Source organism: Canis aureus, chromosome X (genome assembly GCF_053574225.1).
Source record: "Canis aureus isolate CA01 chromosome X, VMU_Caureus_v.1.0, whole genome shotgun sequence".
Taxonomy (NCBI): domain Eukaryota; kingdom Metazoa; phylum Chordata; class Mammalia; order Carnivora; family Canidae; genus Canis; species Canis aureus.
The window spans coordinates 36407525-36433428 of record NC_135649.1 but is presented as its reverse complement, the minus strand read 5'-3'; the positions used below and the strand labels follow the sequence as shown (position 1 = coordinate 36433428).

The 25904-nt window shown below is 33.7% G+C and overlaps 1 protein-coding gene across 1 annotated transcript in view; it reads left to right on the top strand.

Annotated features, from left to right (window-relative positions):
* The window catches only part of HTR2C (5-hydroxytryptamine receptor 2C), a 298109-nt gene that overhangs the window by 204670 nt on the left and 67535 nt on the right, over positions 1-25904 (top strand). The window contains exon 5 of the mRNA XM_077887342.1: positions 19125-19325. Coding sequence (XP_077743468.1) covers positions 19125-19325 — 201 coding nt within the window. The remainder of the gene's footprint in view (positions 1-19124; positions 19326-25904) is intronic.

Below are 25904 nucleotides of genomic sequence, written 5' to 3'. Positions count from 1 at the left end.
GAGCCAAACTAATGCCAGAAATTCCTCCATCTACCTAACCAAACCCAAGCTATGATGTAACCCTTGATGAAAATCAGAGCATTTCAGCATGAGGGAGCCTACTTGCTTCAAGTTTTGCTCAGGATGGTGCCTTGAGCTTTATATTTTCCGGTCCTATTTTACCAGCACACTATGCTTAGGTCCTTTTTATCCAAGAACCTGAAATAATATTATCATCCTGCTCTTATCATTCCTTCAGAAAAAGATAAGTCGAGCCACTGAAATTATTGCCTATTCATTTGTCTTTCTAAATGTTTAATGGATCACCTAAAGTGTGCTGAGCTCTGTATGGAGTAAACATACTCCTTTGCCTGGAGAAATTGTAATGGAGGAAACCGACACAATAGCTAATTTTAATGCAATGTGGCCTGAGTGCAAAGTTAGATCTAGGCTAGAGTTTCTTATGAACACAAAGGGAAAGTAGTTAAAGAGGGAGGAGGAAGAGTTCCGGGAATGGCTCCATGAAGGAAGGCAGTGAAACTAAGCTAGTGATGTTGTGTCTGAAACTCAGGTTTGTCTAGGTTGAGAGTCCATGTTCCTTCCACTGTAGTATAATAGAGTAAAGGCTGTGTGATGCTGGACTAGCAATTATATGTTGCTGTACAATAAAGTTCTCAATCTAAGAATAAGACAGTTCTATTTCATATAAGGTTGAGATGAAAAGAATGAAAAACCTTAAGAAATAGTTCCTTCCGGGGGCACTTGGGTGGCTCAGTCAGGTAAGCCTCTGCCTTCGGCTCAGGTCATCAAACCCCATGTTGGGTCCTTGCTCAGTGGATGGCTTGCTTCTCCTTATCTCTCTGCCCCTGCCCTCACTGGCACTCTGTTGTACACTCTCTCACTCTCTCAAATAAACGAATAAAATCTTTTTAAAAACTGAAGAAATGTCACTTTCTGAAATGACATTCCCTGTCATTTCCTTCTAAAATGACATAATGTTAAAGTTGTATATAACTATTTTGTTTTTACACATGTTTGCAGTACCCAAGAGACATTAAAGTGATCAAAAAGGAATAAAATAAAATCTTAGAAGACTTTGGCTTTAGTATATGGCTTCTGGAGGTAAGTTTCTGTAATCTCCTTTTTAATAAGAGGAAAGCAGAAAGTTTTCAACTTTTTAAAGCATTGCTTACACCAGAAGCCTATAGAATGCTGATCAATTTTAAATGGTCTCAAATGAGAAGGAATCTAGGCTTTTGTCCAACAGCATTCTATGCTAGTGATCCCTTGAAAACCTTCAACTAGCATTTCCAAGGACTTGTTGCAGTAACGTAAATTTCAGGCAGAAAGTAATTCAAAGAGCTCTCAAAGTCCTTGGTCCTTGGTCTGGTGTCTGCTTCCCCTACATTTTTTCCCAGGCAATACATACAGTTTCATATTTTCAACTACCATATACTAAGGACCTCCAAATCTAAAATCCAGTCTAGAGGATTTCTTCCACCATTTTAAGCCTTTTATCCTCAGATTTTATGAATGTTTTTATCCCAAGAGAAAAGCTTATCTGTTTGTGAGAAAGCCCTGCCAAAGAAAAAAGAAGCTGATCAGCATACAGGGAACAAAATTGAAAAGTCTTAAATTAGGAATGTGGCCAAAGAGTTCATTTCATCTAAAGGAAACAGGACAGGAACTGGGATTCATCAGAGGTTCCAATTGGTTGAATGAGGCTTTTTCCTGTTCTGCTTATCCTACTGTGCCCCGAGGGATATCACGATTGCTCCATTTCACTTCCTAGTCGTTTCTTCTTGCCTTTTATTCGTTTGTTGCCTGCCTATCTGATTCTCAAACTTTGGCATATGATTCGTGTGTTCATTCCCAGGTTAGCCTTTGTTGCCTCCTTGACCAAGGCTCAGGGTTTTCTCTTGTGATACAGTTCTACAGTCTGTCCATTATCACAACCCTGACCTGTCTCGACACCTTTTCTTTGGCTATTTCGGGTCTCCAATTTCAATTTTGAAGCAAGACTTTCATCACATAAAAAAGAAAAAAAAATCTAGAAAAATTTCTACACATCACCCTGAAATGACTATATGATGGTAGTCCAGCTAAATTTCTGATTTTATTTTTTTTATAAATTTTATTTATTCATAAGAGACATAGAGAGAGAAAGAGAAAGAGGCAGAGACACAGGCAGAGGGAGAAGCAGGCTCCATGCAGGGAGCCAGATGTGGGACTCGATCACACCTTGAGCCAAAGGCAGACGCTCAACCACTGAGCCACCCAGGAGTCCCATCATTTCTGTTTTTAAAACCAATTTATAGAAATATTTTATAGTGTATTATATAGGATATTAATAAAAGGACAAAATGTGGCTTTATAGGAAGATGAATAAACTGCTTGTGTTAGAGAAAATGGCCAAGTGTGTTCCTGGAAGCCTTGGAACTCTTGAGAGAGTAAGCCTCTGATTGAATGTGAGCTGAGGGACATCGCTAAGGTTGCTTTGTCTTCCCACACCAGTCAAAATGTTTCCCTGTCACTTGCCATTCCCTACAATGCCAAGGAGCTTAATTATAATTCAAAATGCTTAATTAAAAGGAGATTTAAAAGTAAAGAAATCCCCTAAGATCAATTTTCTCTTTTCTTAATTTCCCCCAGGCCCCAGTTTTCATGGTTTTTATTTTATTTTTATTTGTTTTTATTTATTTTATTTATTTTTTCACATTTTTTTAAAAGTTTAACATGCTAATGTCTATAGAATGCTTTAAAGTCTTTGGATAACAAAAGAGGTTTAAGTAGCACAGTGACAGTGGTAATATAGCAAGCAGTTCAAAGAACATATAGATGTCACAAGACATCTGGAACATTCATATCTGGGAAAACCTTACATACTTCTTTACCTTCACATGACTTTTCTCCTTCCTTTAATTGTGGCACTATCTGCCTTATGGAAGAGACAAGGGTCATGGTGACCTGTTGCCATTCAGGCACTCAATATGGACATTCAATTCACTGAAAAACATATTAGCATATTAAATCTGCAGTTTGCCTATCAAGGTTAAATGTTTTGTGTCAGTATATTTCTAAATGCATCATCTGAGTAGAAGCTAGGAGAGGAATTATTATAGGAAGCTTCTCCATGGAAAAGTTTTTGCTTCCTGGCAAGCTACTACTTGTTTCCAGCATGTGCTTTCATTAGTCATCCATTAACAACCACCAGTTCATGCTCCAAACAGTCAGGGCTCCTCGTGGTAAAACCATCATTTCTTCCTAGGTAGCTCTTTTCCAACTGCTCAGAGCAGCCACGATTTTTGAGATATTTTTAGTGCTATTACCTTCTATCTCTTATTATTCTCTGGCTATTTACTCACCTAAATTGATTTTCATAGAAAGGAAGTGTTATCCAGAGTGGTAGCCACCTCAAAACTCTGTGGCTTCTTCCTTGGTTACCCTAATTGCCCCCCCTCCCACCACCCTGTCCCTTACATGGTTTGTACACTTAATTGCTACTGCACTAGGAAAACCAGGCCATATTCTATGAAGACATTCTCCAGTAGCATGGACAAATCCAGAATGTGTTTAAAGAGACTGAGGAAAATACCATCTTGTTAAGCCCAAATAACCTGTTAGTGAATTGAAGTAACTGATACTTCCTTCAATCTTCCCAAGTAATGCTAGTTTATAAATTGAAGTATTATGGGAAATAGTGGATATTTGGTAAATAAAAGTAAAAATATTAAATAGCATAACAAATATTTGGGCATTTTTAATAAGCAAAGTCTCTTAATATTTCAGTTTGATTCAATTTTTAAAAATATGCTGTAGATTTATGAAGTAAAAAAAGACTTTGGGCAGCCCCGGTGGCTTAGCAGTTTAGTGCTGCCTTCAGCCCAGGGCCTGATCCTGGAGACCCAGAATCGAGTCCCACCATCAGGCTCCCTGCGTGGAGCCTGCTTTTTCCTCTGCCTGTGTCTTTGCTTCTCTCTCCTTCTGTGTCTCTCATGAATAAATAAATAAAATCTTTTTTAAAAAAGACTTTAGGGGATCCCTGGGTGGTGCAGCGGTTTAGCGCCTGCCTTTGGCCCAGGGCACGATCCTGGAGACCCGGGATCGAATCCCACGTCGGGCTCCCGGTGCATGGAGCCTGCTTCTCCCTCTGCCTATGTCTCTGCCTCTCTCTCTCTCTCTCTCTCTCTCTGTGACTATCATAAATAAAAAAGTTTAAAAAAAAAAGATTTAATAAAAAAAGACTTTAAAGCATTATTTAAATTATATTCATTCATGAAACGTCATACCACATCATAGATGAAAATCTACTCATAAACTATCATATACATCCAAAATATATTTCATGATCTCCTTTATTAATGCATACAAATGTTTAAAAACTACACCTTTGAGATTAAATCATGTCAGAATGCTTTAAATGCTATAGAATGCTGACTCGAGAAAAAAGGATTTGGAAACTCTTGACGACACTTTGATGAAGGAGGCCCATTAATACCTTCATAAATTTCTTCCAGTGCAGGATAAAATACTCAAGCAAAAAATGCTATCCCCATCTTAGAACCTGGTTCAGCAGACTAAATCAAAATTCCAAGACCAAGACACAAAACAACAGTTCAGACTATCTGCACAGTTCCAGGCAGTTGTTTGTGATGTCACATCAGATGCTTTCAATTGTCTTGAAATCCAGTCTTGATAGAGGGTATAACACAGGATGTTTTAATGCAAAGGAGTCTAGAACTGAGATAAGATGTGGAAGACCAAAAGCAGATATTCTGCTTCCACATAGAATGACAAATTATGACTCTAGTCAGTCAAAGAACTCTCTGTAGTGAGGATGCTGGAAAATCTAGTTACCAGGAACCTATACAGTGAGAACAGCTTACTCCCACAAAGGGCAGGAGTTGTTTATGAGGTGCTCCTAATACATTAATGGGTCTATTTCTCATTGGTCCAGAGTCTGAATTGGCCTGATTACATCATAATCAGGGGAATTGGAATATCATGCAACATGTGCAGACTAACATATATGTGATTAACTAAGCTATGTGAAACATTAGCAAGTACTAAGGCAGGCTGGAATGTCAAGAAGTTTATAATGTACCAGGAAAGACAAACAGAAAATTACAGTAAAATATGTATGCTAGGATAGAGATATACTCAGGGTACTATGGGAAGATATAAGGAGTAATCAATTCTGTTTGTGCCATTTTAGGAAAGGCTTCCCAGATGAAGTACTCTCTCAGCCAGGTTTGCAGACCAGGAAAGGAGTCCTAAAGAAGGGATACTTTACAGATGTCATTCTAGGCAAAAGAGTGCAAATGGGAGCACCTGGGGGGCTCTGTGATCAGCTCAGGTCATGACCTCAGGGTTGTGAGGTCAAGCTTCACACCCCAGCTCCATGTTAGGCATGGAGTCTGCTTAAGACTCTCTCCCCCTTTCCCTTGGCCCCTTCCCCCTTCTAAAAGAGTCAAAATGTGCAAAGACCTGGGAAAACAAAAGAGGAAAATTAGCTAGAAATGAGATTGGGTAAAAAACAGATATCAGATCTCAGAGCAACTTAATTCTTCTTTGGTTACCCCAATTTCATAGTTATGATCTCTGTACTCAAGTGTTATACTTGATAGAATGAGGAAATATCTGTACAAGATTACTTATAAGCCATAATTAATGTTGTATTTCCTTGGAAGCTAAGCAACATTAACTATTTAATTAAATCTTGTAGACTTACTTTCACAATGTTTGTAATCATTTTAAGGATTTTCCTGCAAAGTTGTATAACCAAAAACTACACCATGTATGCATCTAACCAGCATTAAGGATTTGTAGGACAACAGATATTTTATATAATTAATTAGTAAGAAGTTAAAATGTTACTTGAGTGTTACTAAGAATATATGGTAATATTGGTAGTCAACATCTGTAATGTCATACAGTTATTAATAGAATGACAAAATCATAACAAAACATAAATCCTCCTGGTCCAAACGAGAGCCATGCATTGTCCACATTGACCAAAAGAAAATCTGTGTTCATCTATTGAATTCCACAGAACAAATTATGTAATAAATAGTGTTCTGTGTTGTAAGCATTTCTGTCCCTTACTGAAATAAAGCTTTACTCATCCTTGGCAGGTTTTCCAGAGAATATTAACTAGAAGAGAGCCTTTTCTGTGAGACTTTCATTTCTGGCTGCTTTTACTTGATGCTGCTTTATTTTGATCTATTTGACCATAAATTCATTCCACTTCCTTTCAAAATCAATGCATTATACTTAGAAGAGCTAAAGGGATTTTGGATGATGACTTGCAAGATATATAGCTACTTTAGGCAATTAGGCACAGCTTTCTCCTGGATACTTTTCCCTCAACCCATGCTAAAGCTAAAAGAGTGCCTTTTGGTTTACCTTAAAGTAACAATTAGTAAAAGTACTGGAGACTGCTTTCAAATTTCATACAAGTCCTATAAAATCAATCAAAAAGAAATATAAAACCCTACCAGAAATTAACAAGGAGCACTGAATCCATGGTAGAATTTTAAAATGTTTATAAAAACTACAATGATCAGACCAGGGGCACTTGGGTGGCTCAATGGTTGAGTGTCTGCCTTTGGCTCAGGTCGTGATCCCAGGATCCTGGGATCAAGTCCCCAGGCTCCCCAGAGGAGCCTGCTTCTTCCTCTATGTCTCTGCCTCTCTGTGTGTGTCTCTCATGAATAAATACAAAATAAAAAATCTTTACAATGATTGGACTAGAATTCAAAACAATACTAAAATTCAACAAAGATTTCACCTCCTCAGTTAGAAAGGGGAAGTGATAAAAGGAAATATTGGCTCATTCCTAGCCATGGTCTCTAACTTATTAGGAAGACAAAATTAGTTGGAGAATGAGAAAATCTGCATTAACTTTAAAAATTGTCAGTACAGAAAGTATAGGCTACCATATTATTGGAATTATTCCCAAATAATGTAGCAATAAGCCTTTTTTTTAAAGCAAACCCTTCTGGAAATTCATGCGCCCCATGATTTTCTTATGGCTATTCTTTTAGTTTGCCAAAAATTAAGAACTGTTCTACCTCAATAGTCAACTTCCCACTCCTCTATTCAGCAGTCCCCTCTCATCTGTGGTTTTTGCTTTCAACAGTTTCAGTTCTGCAGGCCAGAAGCAGATGCTCCTCCTGACACAGCGTCAGAAGGTCACTAGTAGCCTATGGCTGTGTTAGGATGCCTACGTCATTCCCCTCACTTCATCTCATCAGTGAAGTATTTTATCATCTCACATCATCAAAAGAAGGGTGAGTGCAATACAGTAAGATATTTTGAGAGAAACAGAAAGACCACATTCACAAAACTTGTACTACTGTATATTGTTATTCTATTATTAGTTGTGATTGTTAATCTCTTATAATGCCTAATTATAAATTAAACTTTATGATAGGTATGTAGGTACAGGAAAAAACATAGTATATATAGGGTTAAGTACTGTCCACAGTTTCAGGTGTCCACTGGAGGTCTTAGTATGTATCCCCCTGGATAAGTGGAGACTGCTGTATAAAGTTCTTCCTTCCAGCTTTCTAATTCACTCAATCACAAATATCATGTTCTGCAACATCATTCTGATCTTCTTGATGTGTTCCCCAAATCACATGCTTCTTCTAGACTTCACTTTCTTCCCTCTCCAGACTTCTCTGAAAAGCCTTATCTCATAAACCCGGGGAGGAGTTAAGTTTATCACACTCAGTATTTCCAGAATATCATGTGCACTACCAGCCATAGCACTTAACTCATTGTACTAAAGTTTTTGTTTACATGTTTGACTTTTCATTATACAGTGAATTCCTAGTTACTAGTATAGAAATAATTTAAATGAAATGCAGTACACATTGAATAAGCCGAATGGAATCATGGCTTTTCATATGTATATTTTCTTCTTTTTTTTCATATGTATATTAATTCCCAATTATCAACTGCATCACTTGGAGGACGAACATCACCAAATCTCAGGGGTTTTAATTTTAATCTGTAACTACATTATAATGTTAGTTTGAGACATCAATGATATCATCCCTGTAAAGTTTCCTAGAAAAAAAAATATACTTAACTAATGCTAGTGTCTTTTTATCTAATGAATGTAAGGATTTTCACTATATTATAAAATATATAAATATGTTATTACTGTAGATTAAACACAATACACTATAGTTCATCCTGAGAGCCACTGAAAATCATTTAATAAACTTCAATGCATACTCCAATAAACACTTTCCAAAGATAGCAATAGAAAAACCATCTTTAAATACATTCTAAGCCTACAGCCAGTATAATAACGTGTGGTTGTAGGTTTAAACCAATGGGAACAAAAGGAAAAAAGTATGGCAATGGGTCATACTATTTATGATAAATGAGGCATCAAAGTCAATGATAAAAGAAAACATGTTAAATTTGAGATACTCAGCACTCTTCACACTCAAAAATAAATTCTGGGAAAATTAAAAAGTTGACTCTTTAAAATGTATCCAAAGAAAAACAAGAAGAAAGTGAATAGGGTATTTACTCAACTACTGGCTATTTACCTAACATCTGAGGTGAGTAAGCCATTGATGATGACACAAATGAGAAGACTGACAAATTTGGCTATATATAAATGCAAAACTTGCCTATGTCAATACTTTCAAATAATGTAAAACAAACTGGAATAAAATAATTGCAGCAAAATCTAAACATTTTAAAGATAAAGAGATGACTGACAAAAATATATGAGACAATTATTAATGTTAAAACTGCATTATAAAACATTATAAAATATACCTATAGGTTTACTTAGGACAGTGTATATAATGCATCCCCTAGATATTGAGAACTAGGCATGAACATGACATTTCCTTGTTTTCATTCATACTACTATTCAAAATCCCCATTTCCATTCTCTATACATAATATGGTCTCAGTGTGAAAGATATCCTACTATTTCTAAACTCTGTGATATTATAAAATTTGAAGATGTACTTTTTACACAAAAAAAAAGCATTGTGAACATCAGCAAAAATGGTGAAGTAGGGACTTCCAAAATCCTCTCTTTGTTACAAGGAACAGGAAAAATTACAAAAATTGTCAGAATCAAATAATTCAGGACTCTGGAAATTAACCAAAGGCTTACAGAAATTGGGGAGGGTTTATTCAAGAAAAATGACTGATTCTTGATAAGAACAGCAATTTCTGTGGCATTTTAACTTGCCCCAGTCTCATTTCCCCTCTCAGGTTTCAGGGTAACCTTAAAAACCAACAGCCTACATTCATGGTGCAAACCAGCCGCCTAACAGCTGCCAGAGAGGAACAGAATAGGATTAGAACTCCTTCAGATCCTCATTTCCAGAGAATTGTCGTTATTTGAATTATCTGGCAGTTCCCTGGGAGAATTAATACCAATCCTTCAAAAAGTCTTGCAAAAGTAAAAGAGAGGGGGATTTTGATATTTTCTTGATGCCAAAACCAAATAGATCACAAGAAAAAATAAAAACTATAGATCAATAATTCTTGCAAATATACATGCAAATATCCTTAACAAAACACTAGTAAGTTGAATCTAGCAATCTATAAAAAGGACGGAACACCAAGAAAATAGATATTATCCCAGAAAAGCAAAGTTGGTTCAACATATGAAACTCAATCAATATAATACCCCTTATTAATAGAATAAAGGAGAAAAAAACTACCTGATTACCTCAATAGACACAAATAAGCATTTGTGATTAAAAAAAAGTAAAATATAAAGTAACTTCCACAACCTAATCAAGAACTTTGTGTTCTCATTCATGTGGGGAATATAAATAATAGTGAAAGGGAATATAAGGGAAGGGAGAAGAAATGTGTGGGAAATATCAGAAAGGGAGACAGAACGTAAAGACTGCTAACTCTGGGAAACGAACTAGGGGTGGTGGAAGGGGAGGAGGGAGGGGGGTGGGAGTGATTGGGTGACGGGCACTGGGGGTTATTCTGTATGTTGGTAAATTGAACATCAATTAAAAAAAAAGTTCAAAGAAAAAAAAAGATCAATAATTGCAAAGGAGAAATAATAAGTCTTTAAGATATTTAATTTACTATTATTCTTAGGGATATTATGCACTGAGTTGTGTAACTATGTCACATTCTAAAGTATGAGAATGTTGTATATTGTGACGATAATATTAAGTTATATAACATCAAGAAGTTTGATACTTATAAACAACTAAATATTAAAAAAAAAGAACTTTGTGTAGAGACAAGCTTTGTGTGAGGGAAAGGACACACACACACACACTCACACACATATGAGTTTGTTGTGTTTATTTGAATTAGAGACCTTTGATTCCTATTGAAATTAAACTTCAAATGTTCAAATTAAGCATGAAGCTTTCTTAGCGGCTTGAGTAAAATGCTGTTTAAACTCCTTTCTCTTTTGAATAATAATGTTCTCCAAGAAATCTAATGACTAGAAGGTAAAGCCATGTAGCACAAATAGTAGAAGTCCTCATTTGCCTTGGTTAGACAAAGACCACCAGGAAAGTATTCATGATTTCTTCTATGTCTTTTTCTCTTTCCCACCACCCAAAATCCATAAAATTGTTGAGTGTTCCACCGAAGAAAATATCAGCAGATTTTTGTTTGTTTTGTTTTGTTTTGTTTTTTACTATATGCCCATAGGAAAAGACTTGAGGTCAGCTTGAAAGAAACTAAACTATAAATTACATGGAAAACTCCAGGGTATATGGACTGTGGGACTATCTCAGGGGAACAGATCCAGGGTGTTTCTCAAAAGATACTACACATCGTATCAAACCATTCAGGTGTCGGGAGAATTTTCTCTTTTTAAGTCGATGGAAAAGTATATTGTCAGAATAAGGAGCTTAAGGTGTTTTTTTTTTTTTAATTTTCTCTTTTTTTTAAGATTTTACTTATTTATTCATGAGAGACACAGAGAGAGAGAGAGAGGTAGAGACACAGGCAGAGGGAGAAGCAGGCTCCATGCGGGGAGCCCGACATGGGACTCGATCCCGGGTCTCCAGGATCACACCCAGGGCTGCAGGCAGCACGAAACCACTGTGCCAGGCTTAAGTTTAAATAAGAGTTGGGTTATTAGTTACCACTGCCCTAGAGCTTAAGTTTAAATAAGAGGTGGGTTATTGGTTACCAGGCTTCTAGATCATTTAAGCTATTAGTAATCACAACCAGTGCATCAGGAACAGAAGATCAAGTTGGAAGAGGCCTTCATGAAGCAGCAAGCCCTCCAAAAGAAACCAGAACTTCGTGATACAGCAGTTAACCTTCACATGGGCAGGGAGGTTGAACATCCTGCATAGTGCTGCCAGGAAATCCCTATTTTATACTAAGGGGGCTGGCTGGTTGCATATGTAGGATGTCCCATCTCCCCGCCCACTTCATCGAGACGCATACCATAAACATCATCGCCTCACTGAAGAACCACAAAATCTGTGTGTCAAGGAAATACAGGTGCTGAGCTGTATGACTAGAAAGGCACTCTGACAAATGTGTTTAGTAGAGGATGGGGCACTGGATGTTATCACTTTGGCTTGTAAAATGCTCTGGGAGTGGATCTGTAAGCTCACGGTCAAGGTCAAATCGATCCCTAAACTCAAGGTCAAGCTAACAGTAAATTTTTAAAATGCCTCAATGTCAGAAGCAAAAGATTTTGGAGCAGTAGTACAGGGAAGATCCAATAATTCTAAATCAAGTTCATGTGGGTGGAAACAGTCTAATTATCAGAGAAGAATCAAGTTACAAGGGGGTGGGTATGATTCCAAGGGAGAAAGTTAGTGGCATATTCCTGAAAATATTTACAAGATATAACTGATGTCAGATGTAGTATCTAGTCATACCCAGGGAACTCTGTCAAAGGCAAAGGAATAGGAAATATCAAGAACAGGGCTGAATTTTCAAGAGTAGAGGGGCAAGAATAAAATGGTAAGGCAAAATCCAGTCAATCCTATGGGCTGGACTCTTCTGCTCCTGTATTCTAGTGGGAAGATATAATCTCAGAATAAAGAGAAGTCATTTAAATGGAATAAATACAGCTTTATTTTTGAAAATGTACTGTTATACTTAATTTCTCATTTTTCACTGTAAATTGCTGAAAATTTCACTATGGATATGTACATGGGAAATACTGACCTATGGGAGACTTGCTGGGAGATAATTAGTTCTGTTAATAGTACCAACTTGAATGACAGCCTGGGATGCCATCTCAAAAGACTTTGGAGTCCTAAAAAGGGTTTAATTGCTATGCAGTCAAACCTAGGTTAAGTTTTCAATCAACCATCCCTGGCTTTGGCACTCTTTAATTAGTGGCAAGTGGGCCAATCTTAGTCTAAGAGAAAGGCTGACTCTGTTGAAGATTAAAAACATTTGTATCCTTTTTTTCCCTCAGCAGCACAGATTCTCCACTGGAACACTGAATTCAGTGCATGGTTCAGAAATATGTGGTTTTACATCTAAGGACCCAAAATGTGCATGCAAATTTATGGGCAAACTATTGTTTATAAAATTCCCTTATAATTGTCTATGGAGTCTATAGAGATATTCCCTCTTTCATCACTAGTATTGCTAGTTGTCTTCTACTTTTATTTCTCCCTCAATCTGCCTAGAAGTTTATCAATGTTATTGATCTTTTCAAAAAAACATTTCATTCCATTAAAAAAATTTTTTCTGTTAGAGTCTTTTCTCAGTTTCAATGATATCTGTGGTTATATTTACAACTTTCTTTCTTCTGATACTTTCATTTTAATTTACCCTTCTTTGTCCAGGACTTTAAAATGGAAATTAATTAATTCAGATCATGGTTTTGAGATTTTCTTCTTTTCTAAATTAAACCATTAATGTTGGAAATTTCCCTCTGAGCACTGTTTTAGCACCATTGCACAAATTTTCATATGTTTTATTTTAATTTTTATCTAGTTCAAATTATTTCTTCATTGAATTTGAGTCTTCCTCTTTGAAACATAAATAATGTAGAACTGTGTTGTTTAATTTCCAAATACCTGAACTTTTTCAAGATACCTTTTTGTTACTGGTTTTTAGGTTAATTATTTTAAGATCAGAGAGTAGACATTGCATTATAGCAACCATCTTAATTTCTTAAGATTTATTTTGTGGCCCAGTATATGGTCTTTTCTGCTCAATTTTTTGTGGGCTTTTGAAAAGCATGTGTATTCTTCTATTGTCGGATATAGAGTGCTTTATAAATGTCAATTTAGTCAAGTTCCTTGTTAGTGCTACTCAGTATTTTACATCACTGGCAATTTTCTGCCTACTTTTGTCAATTACTGAGGAAAGAAAGTTGAAATCTCAAAGTAAAATTGTGATTATAATTTTGATTTCTTTTTTTTTCCTATCAATTTTGCTTCATGAAATTTGAAGTACTGTTATTAGATACATAAATGTTTAGGATTGTTATATACCCTTGATGGAGTGACATTATCATTGTAACATGGTCTTTGTTATTCCTAGTAATATTATTTGAAATGAAATTTACTTTGATGTTAATACAGCAGCTCCAATAGTCCTTTGATTAGTGTTTGCATTGAGTGTCCCTTTCTATCTTTTTATTGTATATTTATCTCTATCTCCATATTCAAACTTGTAGGGTTCCTTACAGACAGCATATAATTGGGTAATATTTATTTTTGCTTTTAATCCTACATGTCTGTCTCTTTAAATTGATACAATTTATACCATTTACATTTAGTGCAGGTATTGGTTAGTTTGGAACTATGTTTACTATTTTATTGTTTTCTATTTATTCCTTCTTTTCTTATTTCTGAATTATTTTGAGGTTTATGCATTTTATTTTAGTATTCCACTTTTATTGAACTATTGGATTTTTTTACTATATTTTTTGTAAGGTTTTTTTTAGTAATTGCTCTCTAAATTAAAATATACAGACCTGGGCAGCCCTGGTGGTCCAGCAGTTTAGCGCCTCCTTCAGCCCCGGGCGTGATCCTGGGGACCTGGGATCGAGTCCCGCATTGGGCTCCCTGCATGGAGCCTGCTTCTCCCTCTGCCTGTGTCTGCCTCTCTCTCTCTCTCTCTCTCTCTGTGCCTCTCATGAATAAATAAAATAAAATAAAATAATAAAATAAAATATACAGACCTAATATTTCACAATTTCCCTAGTTACTATTTTATCACTTCAAGTGAATACAAAGACCCTATAACCATATAAATTCCTTTACTTTCTTCCTTTTTGTTTTAATTGTAATATGGGATACATCTATATACATGAAAAACATTCCAGACAACATTATAATTTTTGTTTTGAACCATCACATGCATTCTAAAGACCTAAGAAAATAAAAATAATGTATTATATTATATTTCACAGATTATTTACCAATTCTGCTCTTCAGTCATTCATTCTTGAAGTTTACAAGTTTTCTTGTAGTATAATTTCTTTCTTTCTGAGGAACATCTTTTAGCATTTTTAGAGCAAGCTTCCTGACAGTCAGTTTTCTGTTTCACACTCATATGAAAATATCTTTATTTCACAGTCATTTTTTTAAAGATATTTCATTGAATGTAGAATTCTGGATTATGATTATATCTAGCCTCCATTATTTCTGATGAAAAATCTGAAGTTGTTCAAGCCATTGTTCCCTATAAAGAGTCATTTTCTCAGTTGCTTCAGGGTGTTTTCCTTATTCTTCTGTTTTCACCAGATTATGATGTATCTAGGCATGATTATCTACGAGTTTAACCATTTGGGTTTTGCAGAGTGTCTTAAATCTGTCAATTTGTTTTTCATCAAATATGAGAGTTAAACCATTATTTCTTCAAATCTCTTTTCTGTATCAATTTTTCCCCTCCTCAGATTCCAGTGGCCCAAATGTTACACATCTACATATTATTCCATAGATCCCTATTATATTCATTCATTATTATATTCATTTGGATAAATTTTTATTGATCTATATTCAGTTTTAATGACTCTTCATCTGTGTCATCTCCATTCTTTTATTATGACTATTCAGTGATTTTCTTCTTTCAGATGTTATATATTTTTTCAACTCTAAATTCTCCATTTGGTACTTTTTTATAAGTTCTACTTCTTGAGATGTCCTCTTTCTATTTATTTCAAGAGCTTCCACCCTTCCTTCCTTGAGTATGGCTAAGGTAACTGCTTTGAAGACTTTATCTGTAAATTTCTCTTGTTCAATTTATGAATTTAATGTAATTGAAATGTATTTGTTGCATTATTGTTTATAATATTTGTTAATGGTTTTCAGTAAATTATAAAATTTAAGGGGATTCCTTTCATCATCATATAATTAAAATTTTAATTAGGAATAGCTTCTGCATTTTATCAAACTATTCTTCAATATCTATTAAAAGATCATAAAATGTCTTTACGAAATGTTAGTATAAGGTATTACATGGGCAGATTTTTATGATATTGAATTATTTTTGCATTCCTGAAATAGTTTTTGTTTTTACACAATGTATTATCCTTTTGACACTTTGCTAAATTCTATTTGTTAATGTTTTGTTTGTAACTTTGAATCTATGTTGATGAATGTTATTTGTCTCTAGTCTCATTTTTTTCAGTGTTTTATAGGTTTTGATATTCACATTATATTGTTTTATGAAATGAATTATGGAAACTTTTAAACTTTTCTATGGTCCTTCATCTTTTCATACATGTTAACTTAATGAAATTACTTACCATCTTAATTTCTTTTCTAGGTTTGAGATTATTTCTTTTTTGTTTACTCTCTTATATAAAAGGCAAATGCATAAAGCAGTACTTATAAATTTATGTTAATGGTTCCATAATGTGCAAAGATGTAATTTGTGACAAGAACAAAGACAGAAAGAGATATTAACAGAGCAAAAATTTGTATACTACTGAAACAAAATTAGTATTAATTAAAACTTGGGGGCGGCCCAGGTGGCTCAGCAGTTTAGCGCTGCCTTCAGCCCAAAGCCTGATCCTGGAGACCCGGGATCAAGTCCCATGTTGGGCTTCCTGCATGGAGCCTGTTTCTCCTTCTGCCTGTGTCTCTGCCCCTCTCTCTTTCTCTCTCTCTCTCTCTCTCTCCCTCTCTCTCTCTCTGTGTTTCTCATGAATAAATAAATAAAATCTTTAAAAAAATAATTAAAACTTGGTTGTTATAAAACCAAATAACAAATGGTGGAAATAATTCCTTCCATAGATGTAATTATTTTAAATATACATGGACTAAACTGTTCAATTAAAAAACAAAGATTACTGAGGGAGATGCTTGATGGGATGAGCACTGGGTGTTATATGTTGGCAAATTGAACTCCAATAAAAAATTACACAAAATAAAATAAAATAAAATAAAATAAAAGGCAAAGATTAGCAGAATTGTTTATATGATGCCAGAATGGATTTAAGAAGAGCCCTCTCGAATAGAAGGGAAGGGAGAAGAAATGGGTAGGAAATATCAGAAAGGGAGACAGAACATAAAGATTCCTAACTCTGGGAAACGAACTAGGGGTGGTGGAAGGGGAGGAGGGTGCGGGGTGGGGGTGAATAGGTGACGGGCACTGAGGGGGGCACTTGATGGGATGAGCACTGGGTGTTATTCTGTATGTTGGCAAATTGAACACCAATAAAAAATAAATTTATTATTAAAAAAAAAGAAGAAGAGCCCTCTCCACTTGATGGGATGAACACTGGGTGTTATACTATATGTTGGTAAATCGAACTTCAATTTAAAAAAATTAAAAAATCTAAAAAAAACGTAAAAAAAGAGCCCTCCTTTGTATGCTGTCAATAAGAGACTCATTTTAGATTCAAAGTCACAAATAGGTTAAAGTAAAATTGGAAAAGATATCCCATGCAAATAGTAACCAATAAAAGCTGAGGTGGCTATATTGGCATCAGACAAAACAGAACTTAAGACAAAAATTGTTATGAGAGATAAAGAAGGACATTATAAATTAATAAAGTGTCAAAGTATCAAGAAGATATAATAATTTCAAATATATATGCATACAACAGAGACCAAAACATATAGGAAGTGAAACTGACAAAAATGAGGAGAGAAAAAGATCTAAAATAATACTTGGAGACAGGAATATCCCATTTTCAATAATGAATAGAACAACTAAACAGAAGATAAATATGAAAATAGAGAACTTAAACAATACTATGAGTCAACTAATCCCATCAAACATATAATAGAGCACCCTATGCAACAATAGCAGAAAAAGCATTTTTCTCAACTGCACATGAAACATTTGCTGTGATAGATCATATACCAGACCTCAAAACAAGCATTAAAATTTTTAAATATCAGTATTCAAAGGATCTTCTCCAAAATGAAACTAGAAATCAATAACAGAAGAAACTGACAAATTCACAAATATGTGGAATTTAAGCACCACAATCACTATTAAACAACCAGTAGATCAAAGAAGAAATTACAAGTGAAATTGGAAAATATTTTGAGAAAAGTGAAATAAAAACTTATCAAAACTGATGGGATGCAGCAAACACAGTGCTCTGACAAAAATTTATAGCTTTAAATGCCTACATTTTAAAAGAAGAAATATCCCAAATCAAAGACCTAACTCAAGATCTTGAGAAACTAGAGAAGAATAAACTTAACCCAAACTATCAAAAGAAAGAAAATGGTAAAGATTAAAATGGAGATAAACAAAATAAAGAATAGAAAAAAAAAAAAAAAAACAAGAAAGTCCAGGACCACATGGCTTCACTGACAAATTTTACCAAACATTTAAAGAATGAACACCAATTCTTATCAAATTCCTACAAAATAGGTGAGAGAACACTTTGTAACTCATTCAATGAGACCAGCATTACCCAGATACCAAAGCCAGATAATGACATTACAAGAAAAGACAAGTATAGAACAATATTACTAATAAATATAGATGCAAAAATTCTCAACAAAATACTAGCAAATTAAATATCACATCATAGTATACACCATACCCAAATGAGATTTATCACAGGAATGCAACGATGGTTCAACATGTAAAAATCAACTAATGGAATCACATCACATTAATAGAATTAAGGTAAGAAAACCACAAAATCAACTCAATTGATTCAAAAAACACATTTGACAAAAACCCATCACTCTTTTATGATAAGAACACTCAATAAACTATAAATAGAAGGAAACTTCTTCAACATGATAAAAGGTATTTATGAAAAACCCACAGCTAACATTCTACTTACTAGTGAAAGAATGACAAATTTTCTTTTAAGATCAGGAAAAAGACAAGATGGCTGTTTTTACTTCTTCCATTCAACATTGTACTGGAAATTTTATATAGAGCAATTAAGCAAGAAAGAAAATAAAAGGCAAGGGAAAATTAGAAAAGTTAAATTATCTCTATTCAACGATGACTGAATCTTGTAAACAGAAAATCCTAAAGAATCCACACACACAACAATAAATCTAATAAATGAATTCAGCAAAATTGCAGGATACAAGATTAACACCTGAAAAGCAGTTATAGTTCTACATACTAGCTATGAACTGTCCATAAAGGAAATTTTTTAAATGATTCTATTTACAAGAGCATCAAAAAAAAAAAAAAAAAAACCCTCAATTAATAAGAGCTTTAGCCAAAAAGGAATAAAGTACTGATACATGGTACAAAATGGATGAACCTCAAAGATAATATGTTAGTGAAAGAAGCCAGGCACTTATTGCATGATTCCATTTATATAAAATATCCTGATTAGTTAAATCCATAGAGACAAAAACAGATTAGAATTTTTCAGGAGCTGGAGGAGGGGAGAATGGGGAGTGACTGCTTAATGAATAGTGGTCTCCTTTTGGAATGATGAAATGTTTTGTAACTAGAAAGAAGTGATGGTCGTATAGTATTGTGAATGTACTAAATGCCACAGGACTATACACTTTTAAATGATTAATTTTATGTTATGTAAATTTTATGTCAATAAGAAATAGTGTATGTAACACTGAAGGCATTATCATCATCGTCATCATCATTACTTGGAAAATAATGTTTCTCAAATTTCACTTTCTTTAAAAAGCTTAGATTATGAGAGGAAAATAATAAGTAGGCTAAAATGTAAACTAGGTGGTATAATTTGGATACTATGTTCTTGTCTTCTCTCTTTTCTCTTTCAGATTATGTCTGGCCACTACCTAGATATTTGTGCCCCGTCTGGATTTCTTTGGATGTTTTATTTTCTACAGCGTCCATCATGCACCTCTGCGCTATCTCGCTGGATCGGTATGTAGCAATACGTAATCCTATTGAGCATAGCCGTTTCAATTCGCGGACTAAGGCCATCATGAAGATTGCTATTGTTTGGGCAATTTCGATAGGTAAATAACGTTCTTGGCCATTAGAATTGCAGCGGCTATGCTCAATACTTTCGGATTATGTACTGTGAACAACGTACAGACGTCGACTGGTAACATTTGCGTTTAATCGGGATTCTATTTAAGAATTATTCTTAACCTATTTATCTGATATTTAGGTTAACAATAATGAAAGAAATGTATGTTAATATGTGTATGTAAGGTTTCTATTTATGCTGCTAAATTATTTTAAGCATCAATATGCCAATGAATTCTGCAACACAGATACAAAATCTTTGAGATATTTAAAACGATTTGAAGATAAAGATATATGGTAGTCTAAATTTTTTAAATATAGAATTAAAAAATATAAATCTATCACAGAATATTAATCTTAATATTTTATTCTAATTTCATATCTTCTTGAATGGAAAAGTATATAGTGTCATGTGACTCTTCATGAAGTAAACATGACTAAATTTGTGCTATTAATTGACCTCAAATACACTTTTTTGCCTCCGGTTTTAAATATCTCCTTAGGTTCTGCTTATACAATAAGAGAAAAAAAATCCATTTTTTAAAAGATTTGGGGGAGATTGAAGGGAGAGAAATGGTCATCTTATTGCTTGTGATGGAGATATTCACAAATGCCTTAACAATACTAATATTCAAGTCACAAAACTTAACCAGTTGGAATGTACACTAGAAATAAGGATGGACCACTCTTCAATGAAATTCAGGTCACGATTAAGTTATGTGTGTAACCAATAAAAATCTGAAGCTTGAAAATTGGGTTAAGGTGATTTCATATTTTTCAAGTTTCTAATTTCTCTAACATAAGCAAAAGATTCATTGTACACTTCAAATTATTTCCTTTAATAATTTTTAATTGCAGTAGCTAGAATACAATGATAGACACATTAAGAGACAAAACAACATGAATCAGGTATAACATAACAGAAGATAATACAAATGAACTCACTGACACTCAAGATAGTGGAATTACCAGACATAGACTTTAAAGAATTATTTGTATTATGCATGTGAAAATTATAAGCTGAATTTAAATATTTCAATTTTTTTTAATTTTTATTTTTTTAATTTTTATTTATTTTTTATAGTCAAAGAGAGAGAGAGGGGCAGGGACACAGGCAGAGGGAGAAGCAGGCTCCATGCACCATGACCCGACGTGGGACTCGATCCCGGGTCTCCAGGATCACACCCTGGGCCAAAGGCAGGCGCTAAACCACTGCGCCACCCAGGGATCCCTGAATTTAAACATTTCAGCAGGAAACTACAAACTATTAACAGGGACATTTAAGATTTGAGAAGCAGCTGGAAAATTTGGAGCTTAGGCATAACACAAAACCCAAGAACTCAAAGCCAGTTTAGACATAACTAAAAAGAGCATTACTGGAGATTGATTAGAAGAAACAATGATGAATGAAGCAAGGAGAATTGGAAGGATACAAAAGAGAGAAGAAAGAGTAAGATGAGACATATAGCCTGGGTGGTGCAGTGGTAAGCATCCAACTCTTTGTTTCAGCTCAGGTCATGATCTCAGGTTATGAGACAAGCCTCACATCAGGCTCTATGCTCAGCACAAAGTCTGTTTAAGTTTCTCTTCTCCCTTTGCCCCTTCCCCCATGCACTCATGCTTTCTGTCTCTCAAATAAATAAATAAATCTTAAGAACAAAATAAAGTGAGAGAATTTTTACAAGGTGAGTGAAGAATGTCAGAAAAGCAATATTTGAAGAAATAATGGCCTTTGGATTTGATGAAAGACGCTGATTCTCATATTGAAAGAGCTCAACAGACCTCAAGCAGAATGAATAAGAAATCAACATTTGGACCCCTCATAACATTTCATTAAAAAAAGAAAAAAATCAATTTTAAAGAGATAGAGATGAACTTCAATAGAATAATGATAAGATAGATGAATGGCTTCTCAACAGCAACAATGAAAGCGAGGTGTTGAAGTGACAGTGTCAATGTGCTGATAAAAAGTGAATGCTAAATTAAAGCCATATAGTCAGCAAAATTATACCTCAGGAATTGAAGTGAAATGAGGACTTTATTGGGCCAAAAAAAGCCAAGAGAACACAATAAAAATAGACTCCTACTTAAGAAAATCCTAAAGGATGTTCTTAAAACAAAAGAAAATGGCCACAGATAGAAGATTGGAGATGCAAGAAACAGGAACAGTGAAAAACGACACATGTGGAATTACTGTGTTGTACATCTAAAACAAATGTAACATTGTGTCAACTATATGCAAAGTTTATTTTTTAAATGAATCACTGAAAAAGAAAAGAAAATGGTAAATGTATCATTAAATATGAATAAACATTGATTATATAAAATAATATTTATCAAAATTGACCATATAAATCAATTCTCTAAATTTCAAAGTATTGGAATCGTAAAGTGCATATTCTTTGGCTGAAATTCAAATGAGACAGAAATGTTTATCAAAAGATAACTAGAAAATCTCCATATATTTGGAAATTAAGAAATTACTTTCCAACAAGCTTTGATCCAATAGATTTCAAATCCATTGATAATTCTTCATTTATTATTTAAATCATTTATTATTATGTGATTATAAAATTATAATTTTTCTTACTTTATCATTCTTCCTTTATTAGTTAACATTATACTGTAAGGAAGAATTTTCCCCTCCCACCCTTTGTCATTTATTTATTCATATTGGTAAAAACTTTTGCTGTAATCAATATTACTTAAGTCATTACTGTACTTAATTATTTTTTATGCTCAATTGTCCTAGATTATTTCATGAGAACTCCTCTTAATATGTACCATCAGTTTTTGAGCACTTACTTTCTGGCATGAATTATGCCAGATTCACCTTTTATTTTCCATGCCCCAATTCTGAAATCAGTAGTCAATAAAAGGAAACTTTGTTCTTTTTAGTGGTCTATTATTTTATAAAACCAGATATGGAATCTAAGTATGCTCATTGCTACTCAGACATTTTTGCTCCTATATGTCTATGCCTTTAATCCCAATCCAGTAATGCAAGATTCTTCTGACACTTTCCTAATTCCTTGTTATTCCTCATTTTTCTCACAATAAGCAATTTGGTCTCCAAATGCATCTATTTATTTTTTCATTTATTTATTTAATTTCTTATTTATATTTTTAAAAATCCTACAATACAACAAATTCATTTCAGAATATCTAGCCTCATATCAGTACAATAAGTAAAATGCTATTTTAAAATTGTTATTACAATTTTTTTTTGTCTTTAGAATGTTTCCCACCAAGTGTATGTAACCAAAGCATTGTGTTCAAAATGCTAGGATTCATTTGAATTTTTTTCTTCTGTTGGTTCTGTTACCAATTGTTCATAGTTAGGGATTTTTTGGTTTCTGTATACACTCAATATTGATGTACCCCACATTGTTGACTTTATTTTTAATGTGTAAAACCTTAATATCATGTTCCATACCATATGATTTCACTCATATGTGGAATTTAAGAAACAAAACAAACAAAGGTAGAAACAAACAAGCAAAGGTAGAAAATGAAAGAGAGAGTTAAAGCAAGAAACAGACTTTTAAGTATATAGAACAATCTGAGGGTTACTAGAGGGGAGGGCCAAGGGACAATGGGTTGAATAGGTGTTGGAAATTAAGGAGTGTATTTGTGATAAGCACAAGGTGACATATGGAACTGTGGAATCATTATATTGTATGCCTGAAACTAATATAACACTGTGTGTTAACTAACTAGAATTAAAATAAAAACAAATATATATCATGTTCCAAAAGTCAAAACTACACAAATATCAGAGATATGTCAGGCTTTCTTCTATCTATTGGTTAACCCACTCACTAATTTCTGAAGTATATTGCTGGAGATTATTTTTGCAAAAAAAAAAAAACCCCACACATATATTGTTTATCTTTTCTTAGATAAAAGATAAAATACTACATACATGTTAACACATTGACATTTTTCACTTGATAGTATGTCCTGGAACCACTCTATATCAACTCATAGCAAGATGGTAGATGTAAACTGAAATATCATGTATATGGCCAGAACATTGCATTTAAAAGCCAAATTTCTTCTATTTTTCACACCTGCTAGTATTGTACTGGATAGGTACATCATAATTTATTTAACCAATCTCCTGTGTGGTATGAGCATTTGAAGTTGTTTCTCATATCTTGTAATTACTGAGAATTCCACCAAAAATAATCATTTGCATATCACTCTGCATACTTCTCACTCTGTATATGTTTCATACTTTTGGAAATTTAGTTTCAACAAAAATTCCTAACAAAAATTCCTAATTTACCAAGAGGTAAATGTATACATAACAATTAGTAAGGAGTTGAGCCATTTTTCATTCCTACTAGCAATGTAAGAGACCCCGTTTCCCCAAAGCCTTGATAAAAAGTGTATTTTCAAACTTTTAAAATTTTGCCAATCCAATAGGTGCAAAATATCAACTTAGTTTCATTTTGCATCTACTTTATCATGAAAGAAATTGAGCTTGTTTTCTTATGTTTAAAATGCCATTGCTAAATTAGTTATATGCAAAGTGTACCTTTTGCTAATTTTTGTTTTTTAATCGTTTTCTTTCTCAATTTCAATATCTCTTGATACATCACATATAATAAACATTTTACATGTTATAAGTGAAAATATTTTTTACTGTGTTTACTATTTGCTATCACTTATGATGCATCTGGCATGCAGAATTGTTCCTTTTTGCAGTTCATTTTATCACTCAGATTTCATTTCTATGTTGCGTGATTGTATAAATTCTTGCCCCACACTCAGGTTAGATAGTAAATCACACATATCTTGCTCATTGTTTACATTAGGTCTCCAATACATTTGGAGTTTATTTTTTGTATGTGGAATTTATTTTGTACGTGAGATATGCATTCGATTTTATCTTTTTCTGAATAATCATTCAGTTGCTTCATGCTGTTTATTTAAAAGGTTTATGTAGTCTGTAACTTACAATGCCACCTGTATAGTATATTAAACTATCTTCCATACCTGGGCTTATTTTTAAAGTTTATGTTGTATTCCAATAGTTTGTCCATTCATGTGCCAATTCCCCACTGTTTTAATTATGAAGATTCCATAATAAATACTGTCAACCCATATGGTTCATCTTCACTCATAACTCTTATCTTTTAGAGCTTGCCTAGGTATTCTGGAATGTTTAATTTTGCTTATGAACTTTTACATTAAATTTCCTATTCCCATTTCAAAATCCTGTTTGTATTTTGATAGGGGTCTCTTTAAAATTATGAAATAATCTAGAAAGACGGTAACTGAGGTCTAAAAAAAAAAAAATACTTTCTTTAATCTATTTACTAATTTAAATTATGGCCAGTCTGTAACTTAAACTTTACAGCCAAGTTTATCATATGGTCACTTTCATGTCTTCCTTATTGCCATTTATATTTCATCTCACAAGAATTAATTTTGTAGGGCAGCCTGGGTGGCTTAGCGGTTTAGCACCGCCTTTGGCCCAGGATGTGATCCTGGAGATCTGGGATCAAGTCCCACGTCAGGCTCCCAGCATGGAGCCTGCTTCTCCCTCTGCCTGAGTCTCTGCCTCTCTCTCTCTGTGTCTCTCATGAATAAATAAATAAAATATTTTTTAAAAAGAATTAATTTTGTAGCTCTCTTTACTGAAGCTGTTCTCTGCAAATTCATTAGTGACTTCTTAATTATCTAATTCATCAGTTCTCAAACTTTTTGATCTCAAGATATCTTTACACATTTAAACTGTTGAAGGCTATAATTTATATATAGAGATATATATAACTATAAACTAGATATAGTTTATTATATCTATATCTATAGTTTATAGTTTATTTAAACTATATATATATCTCTCAATATTTATTGTCCTAGAAATTAAAATTGAGACTTTTTTATGTATGAATTTATTTAAAAACCAAGAAACCTATTATATGGTAATATAAATAACATGGCTCTTTGAAAAATAGCTGCATTTTCCAAAAAAAAAAAAATGAAGTTAGTGAAGAGTGACATTGTCTTAGACTTTAAAAATCTCTTTATCGTCTGACTTCATAGAAGACAGCAAGATTCTCTGCTTCTGCATCTAATCTGTCTCAGTGAGTTGCTTTGGTTGAATTATGTGAAGAAAATACATATCCTCATATAGATAGGTAGCTTCAATACAAGAAAGTATTTTAATAATGTTTTCAGATAACATTGGACATTTCCTTTGATACTCACTGAAACCCAGTATGTTCTTTAGTTTCTTAAATTTAGTTGCAATATGTGCTTAGAAACCATATCACTGATTTGTTTCATATACTGTTACATTAAAAGCCACTAATTTGTCTTGCGCTTTGATATTTTACCCAAGATTTATCTTGTAACATCAAGCATAGATCAGTTAGAAAATATTGGTTCCCTGAGTTATGCAGATTTCTCAAATATTAATACAATATCAAAAAATCGCATGCATTAGTAATCCCTACCAATCTTACCAGAAAAGTCTCTAAATATTGGAGAAGTGTCAAACTCCCAAGGATGTGTCCAAGTTTTCCAAATTTCCAATATTCACTTGAGAGCTC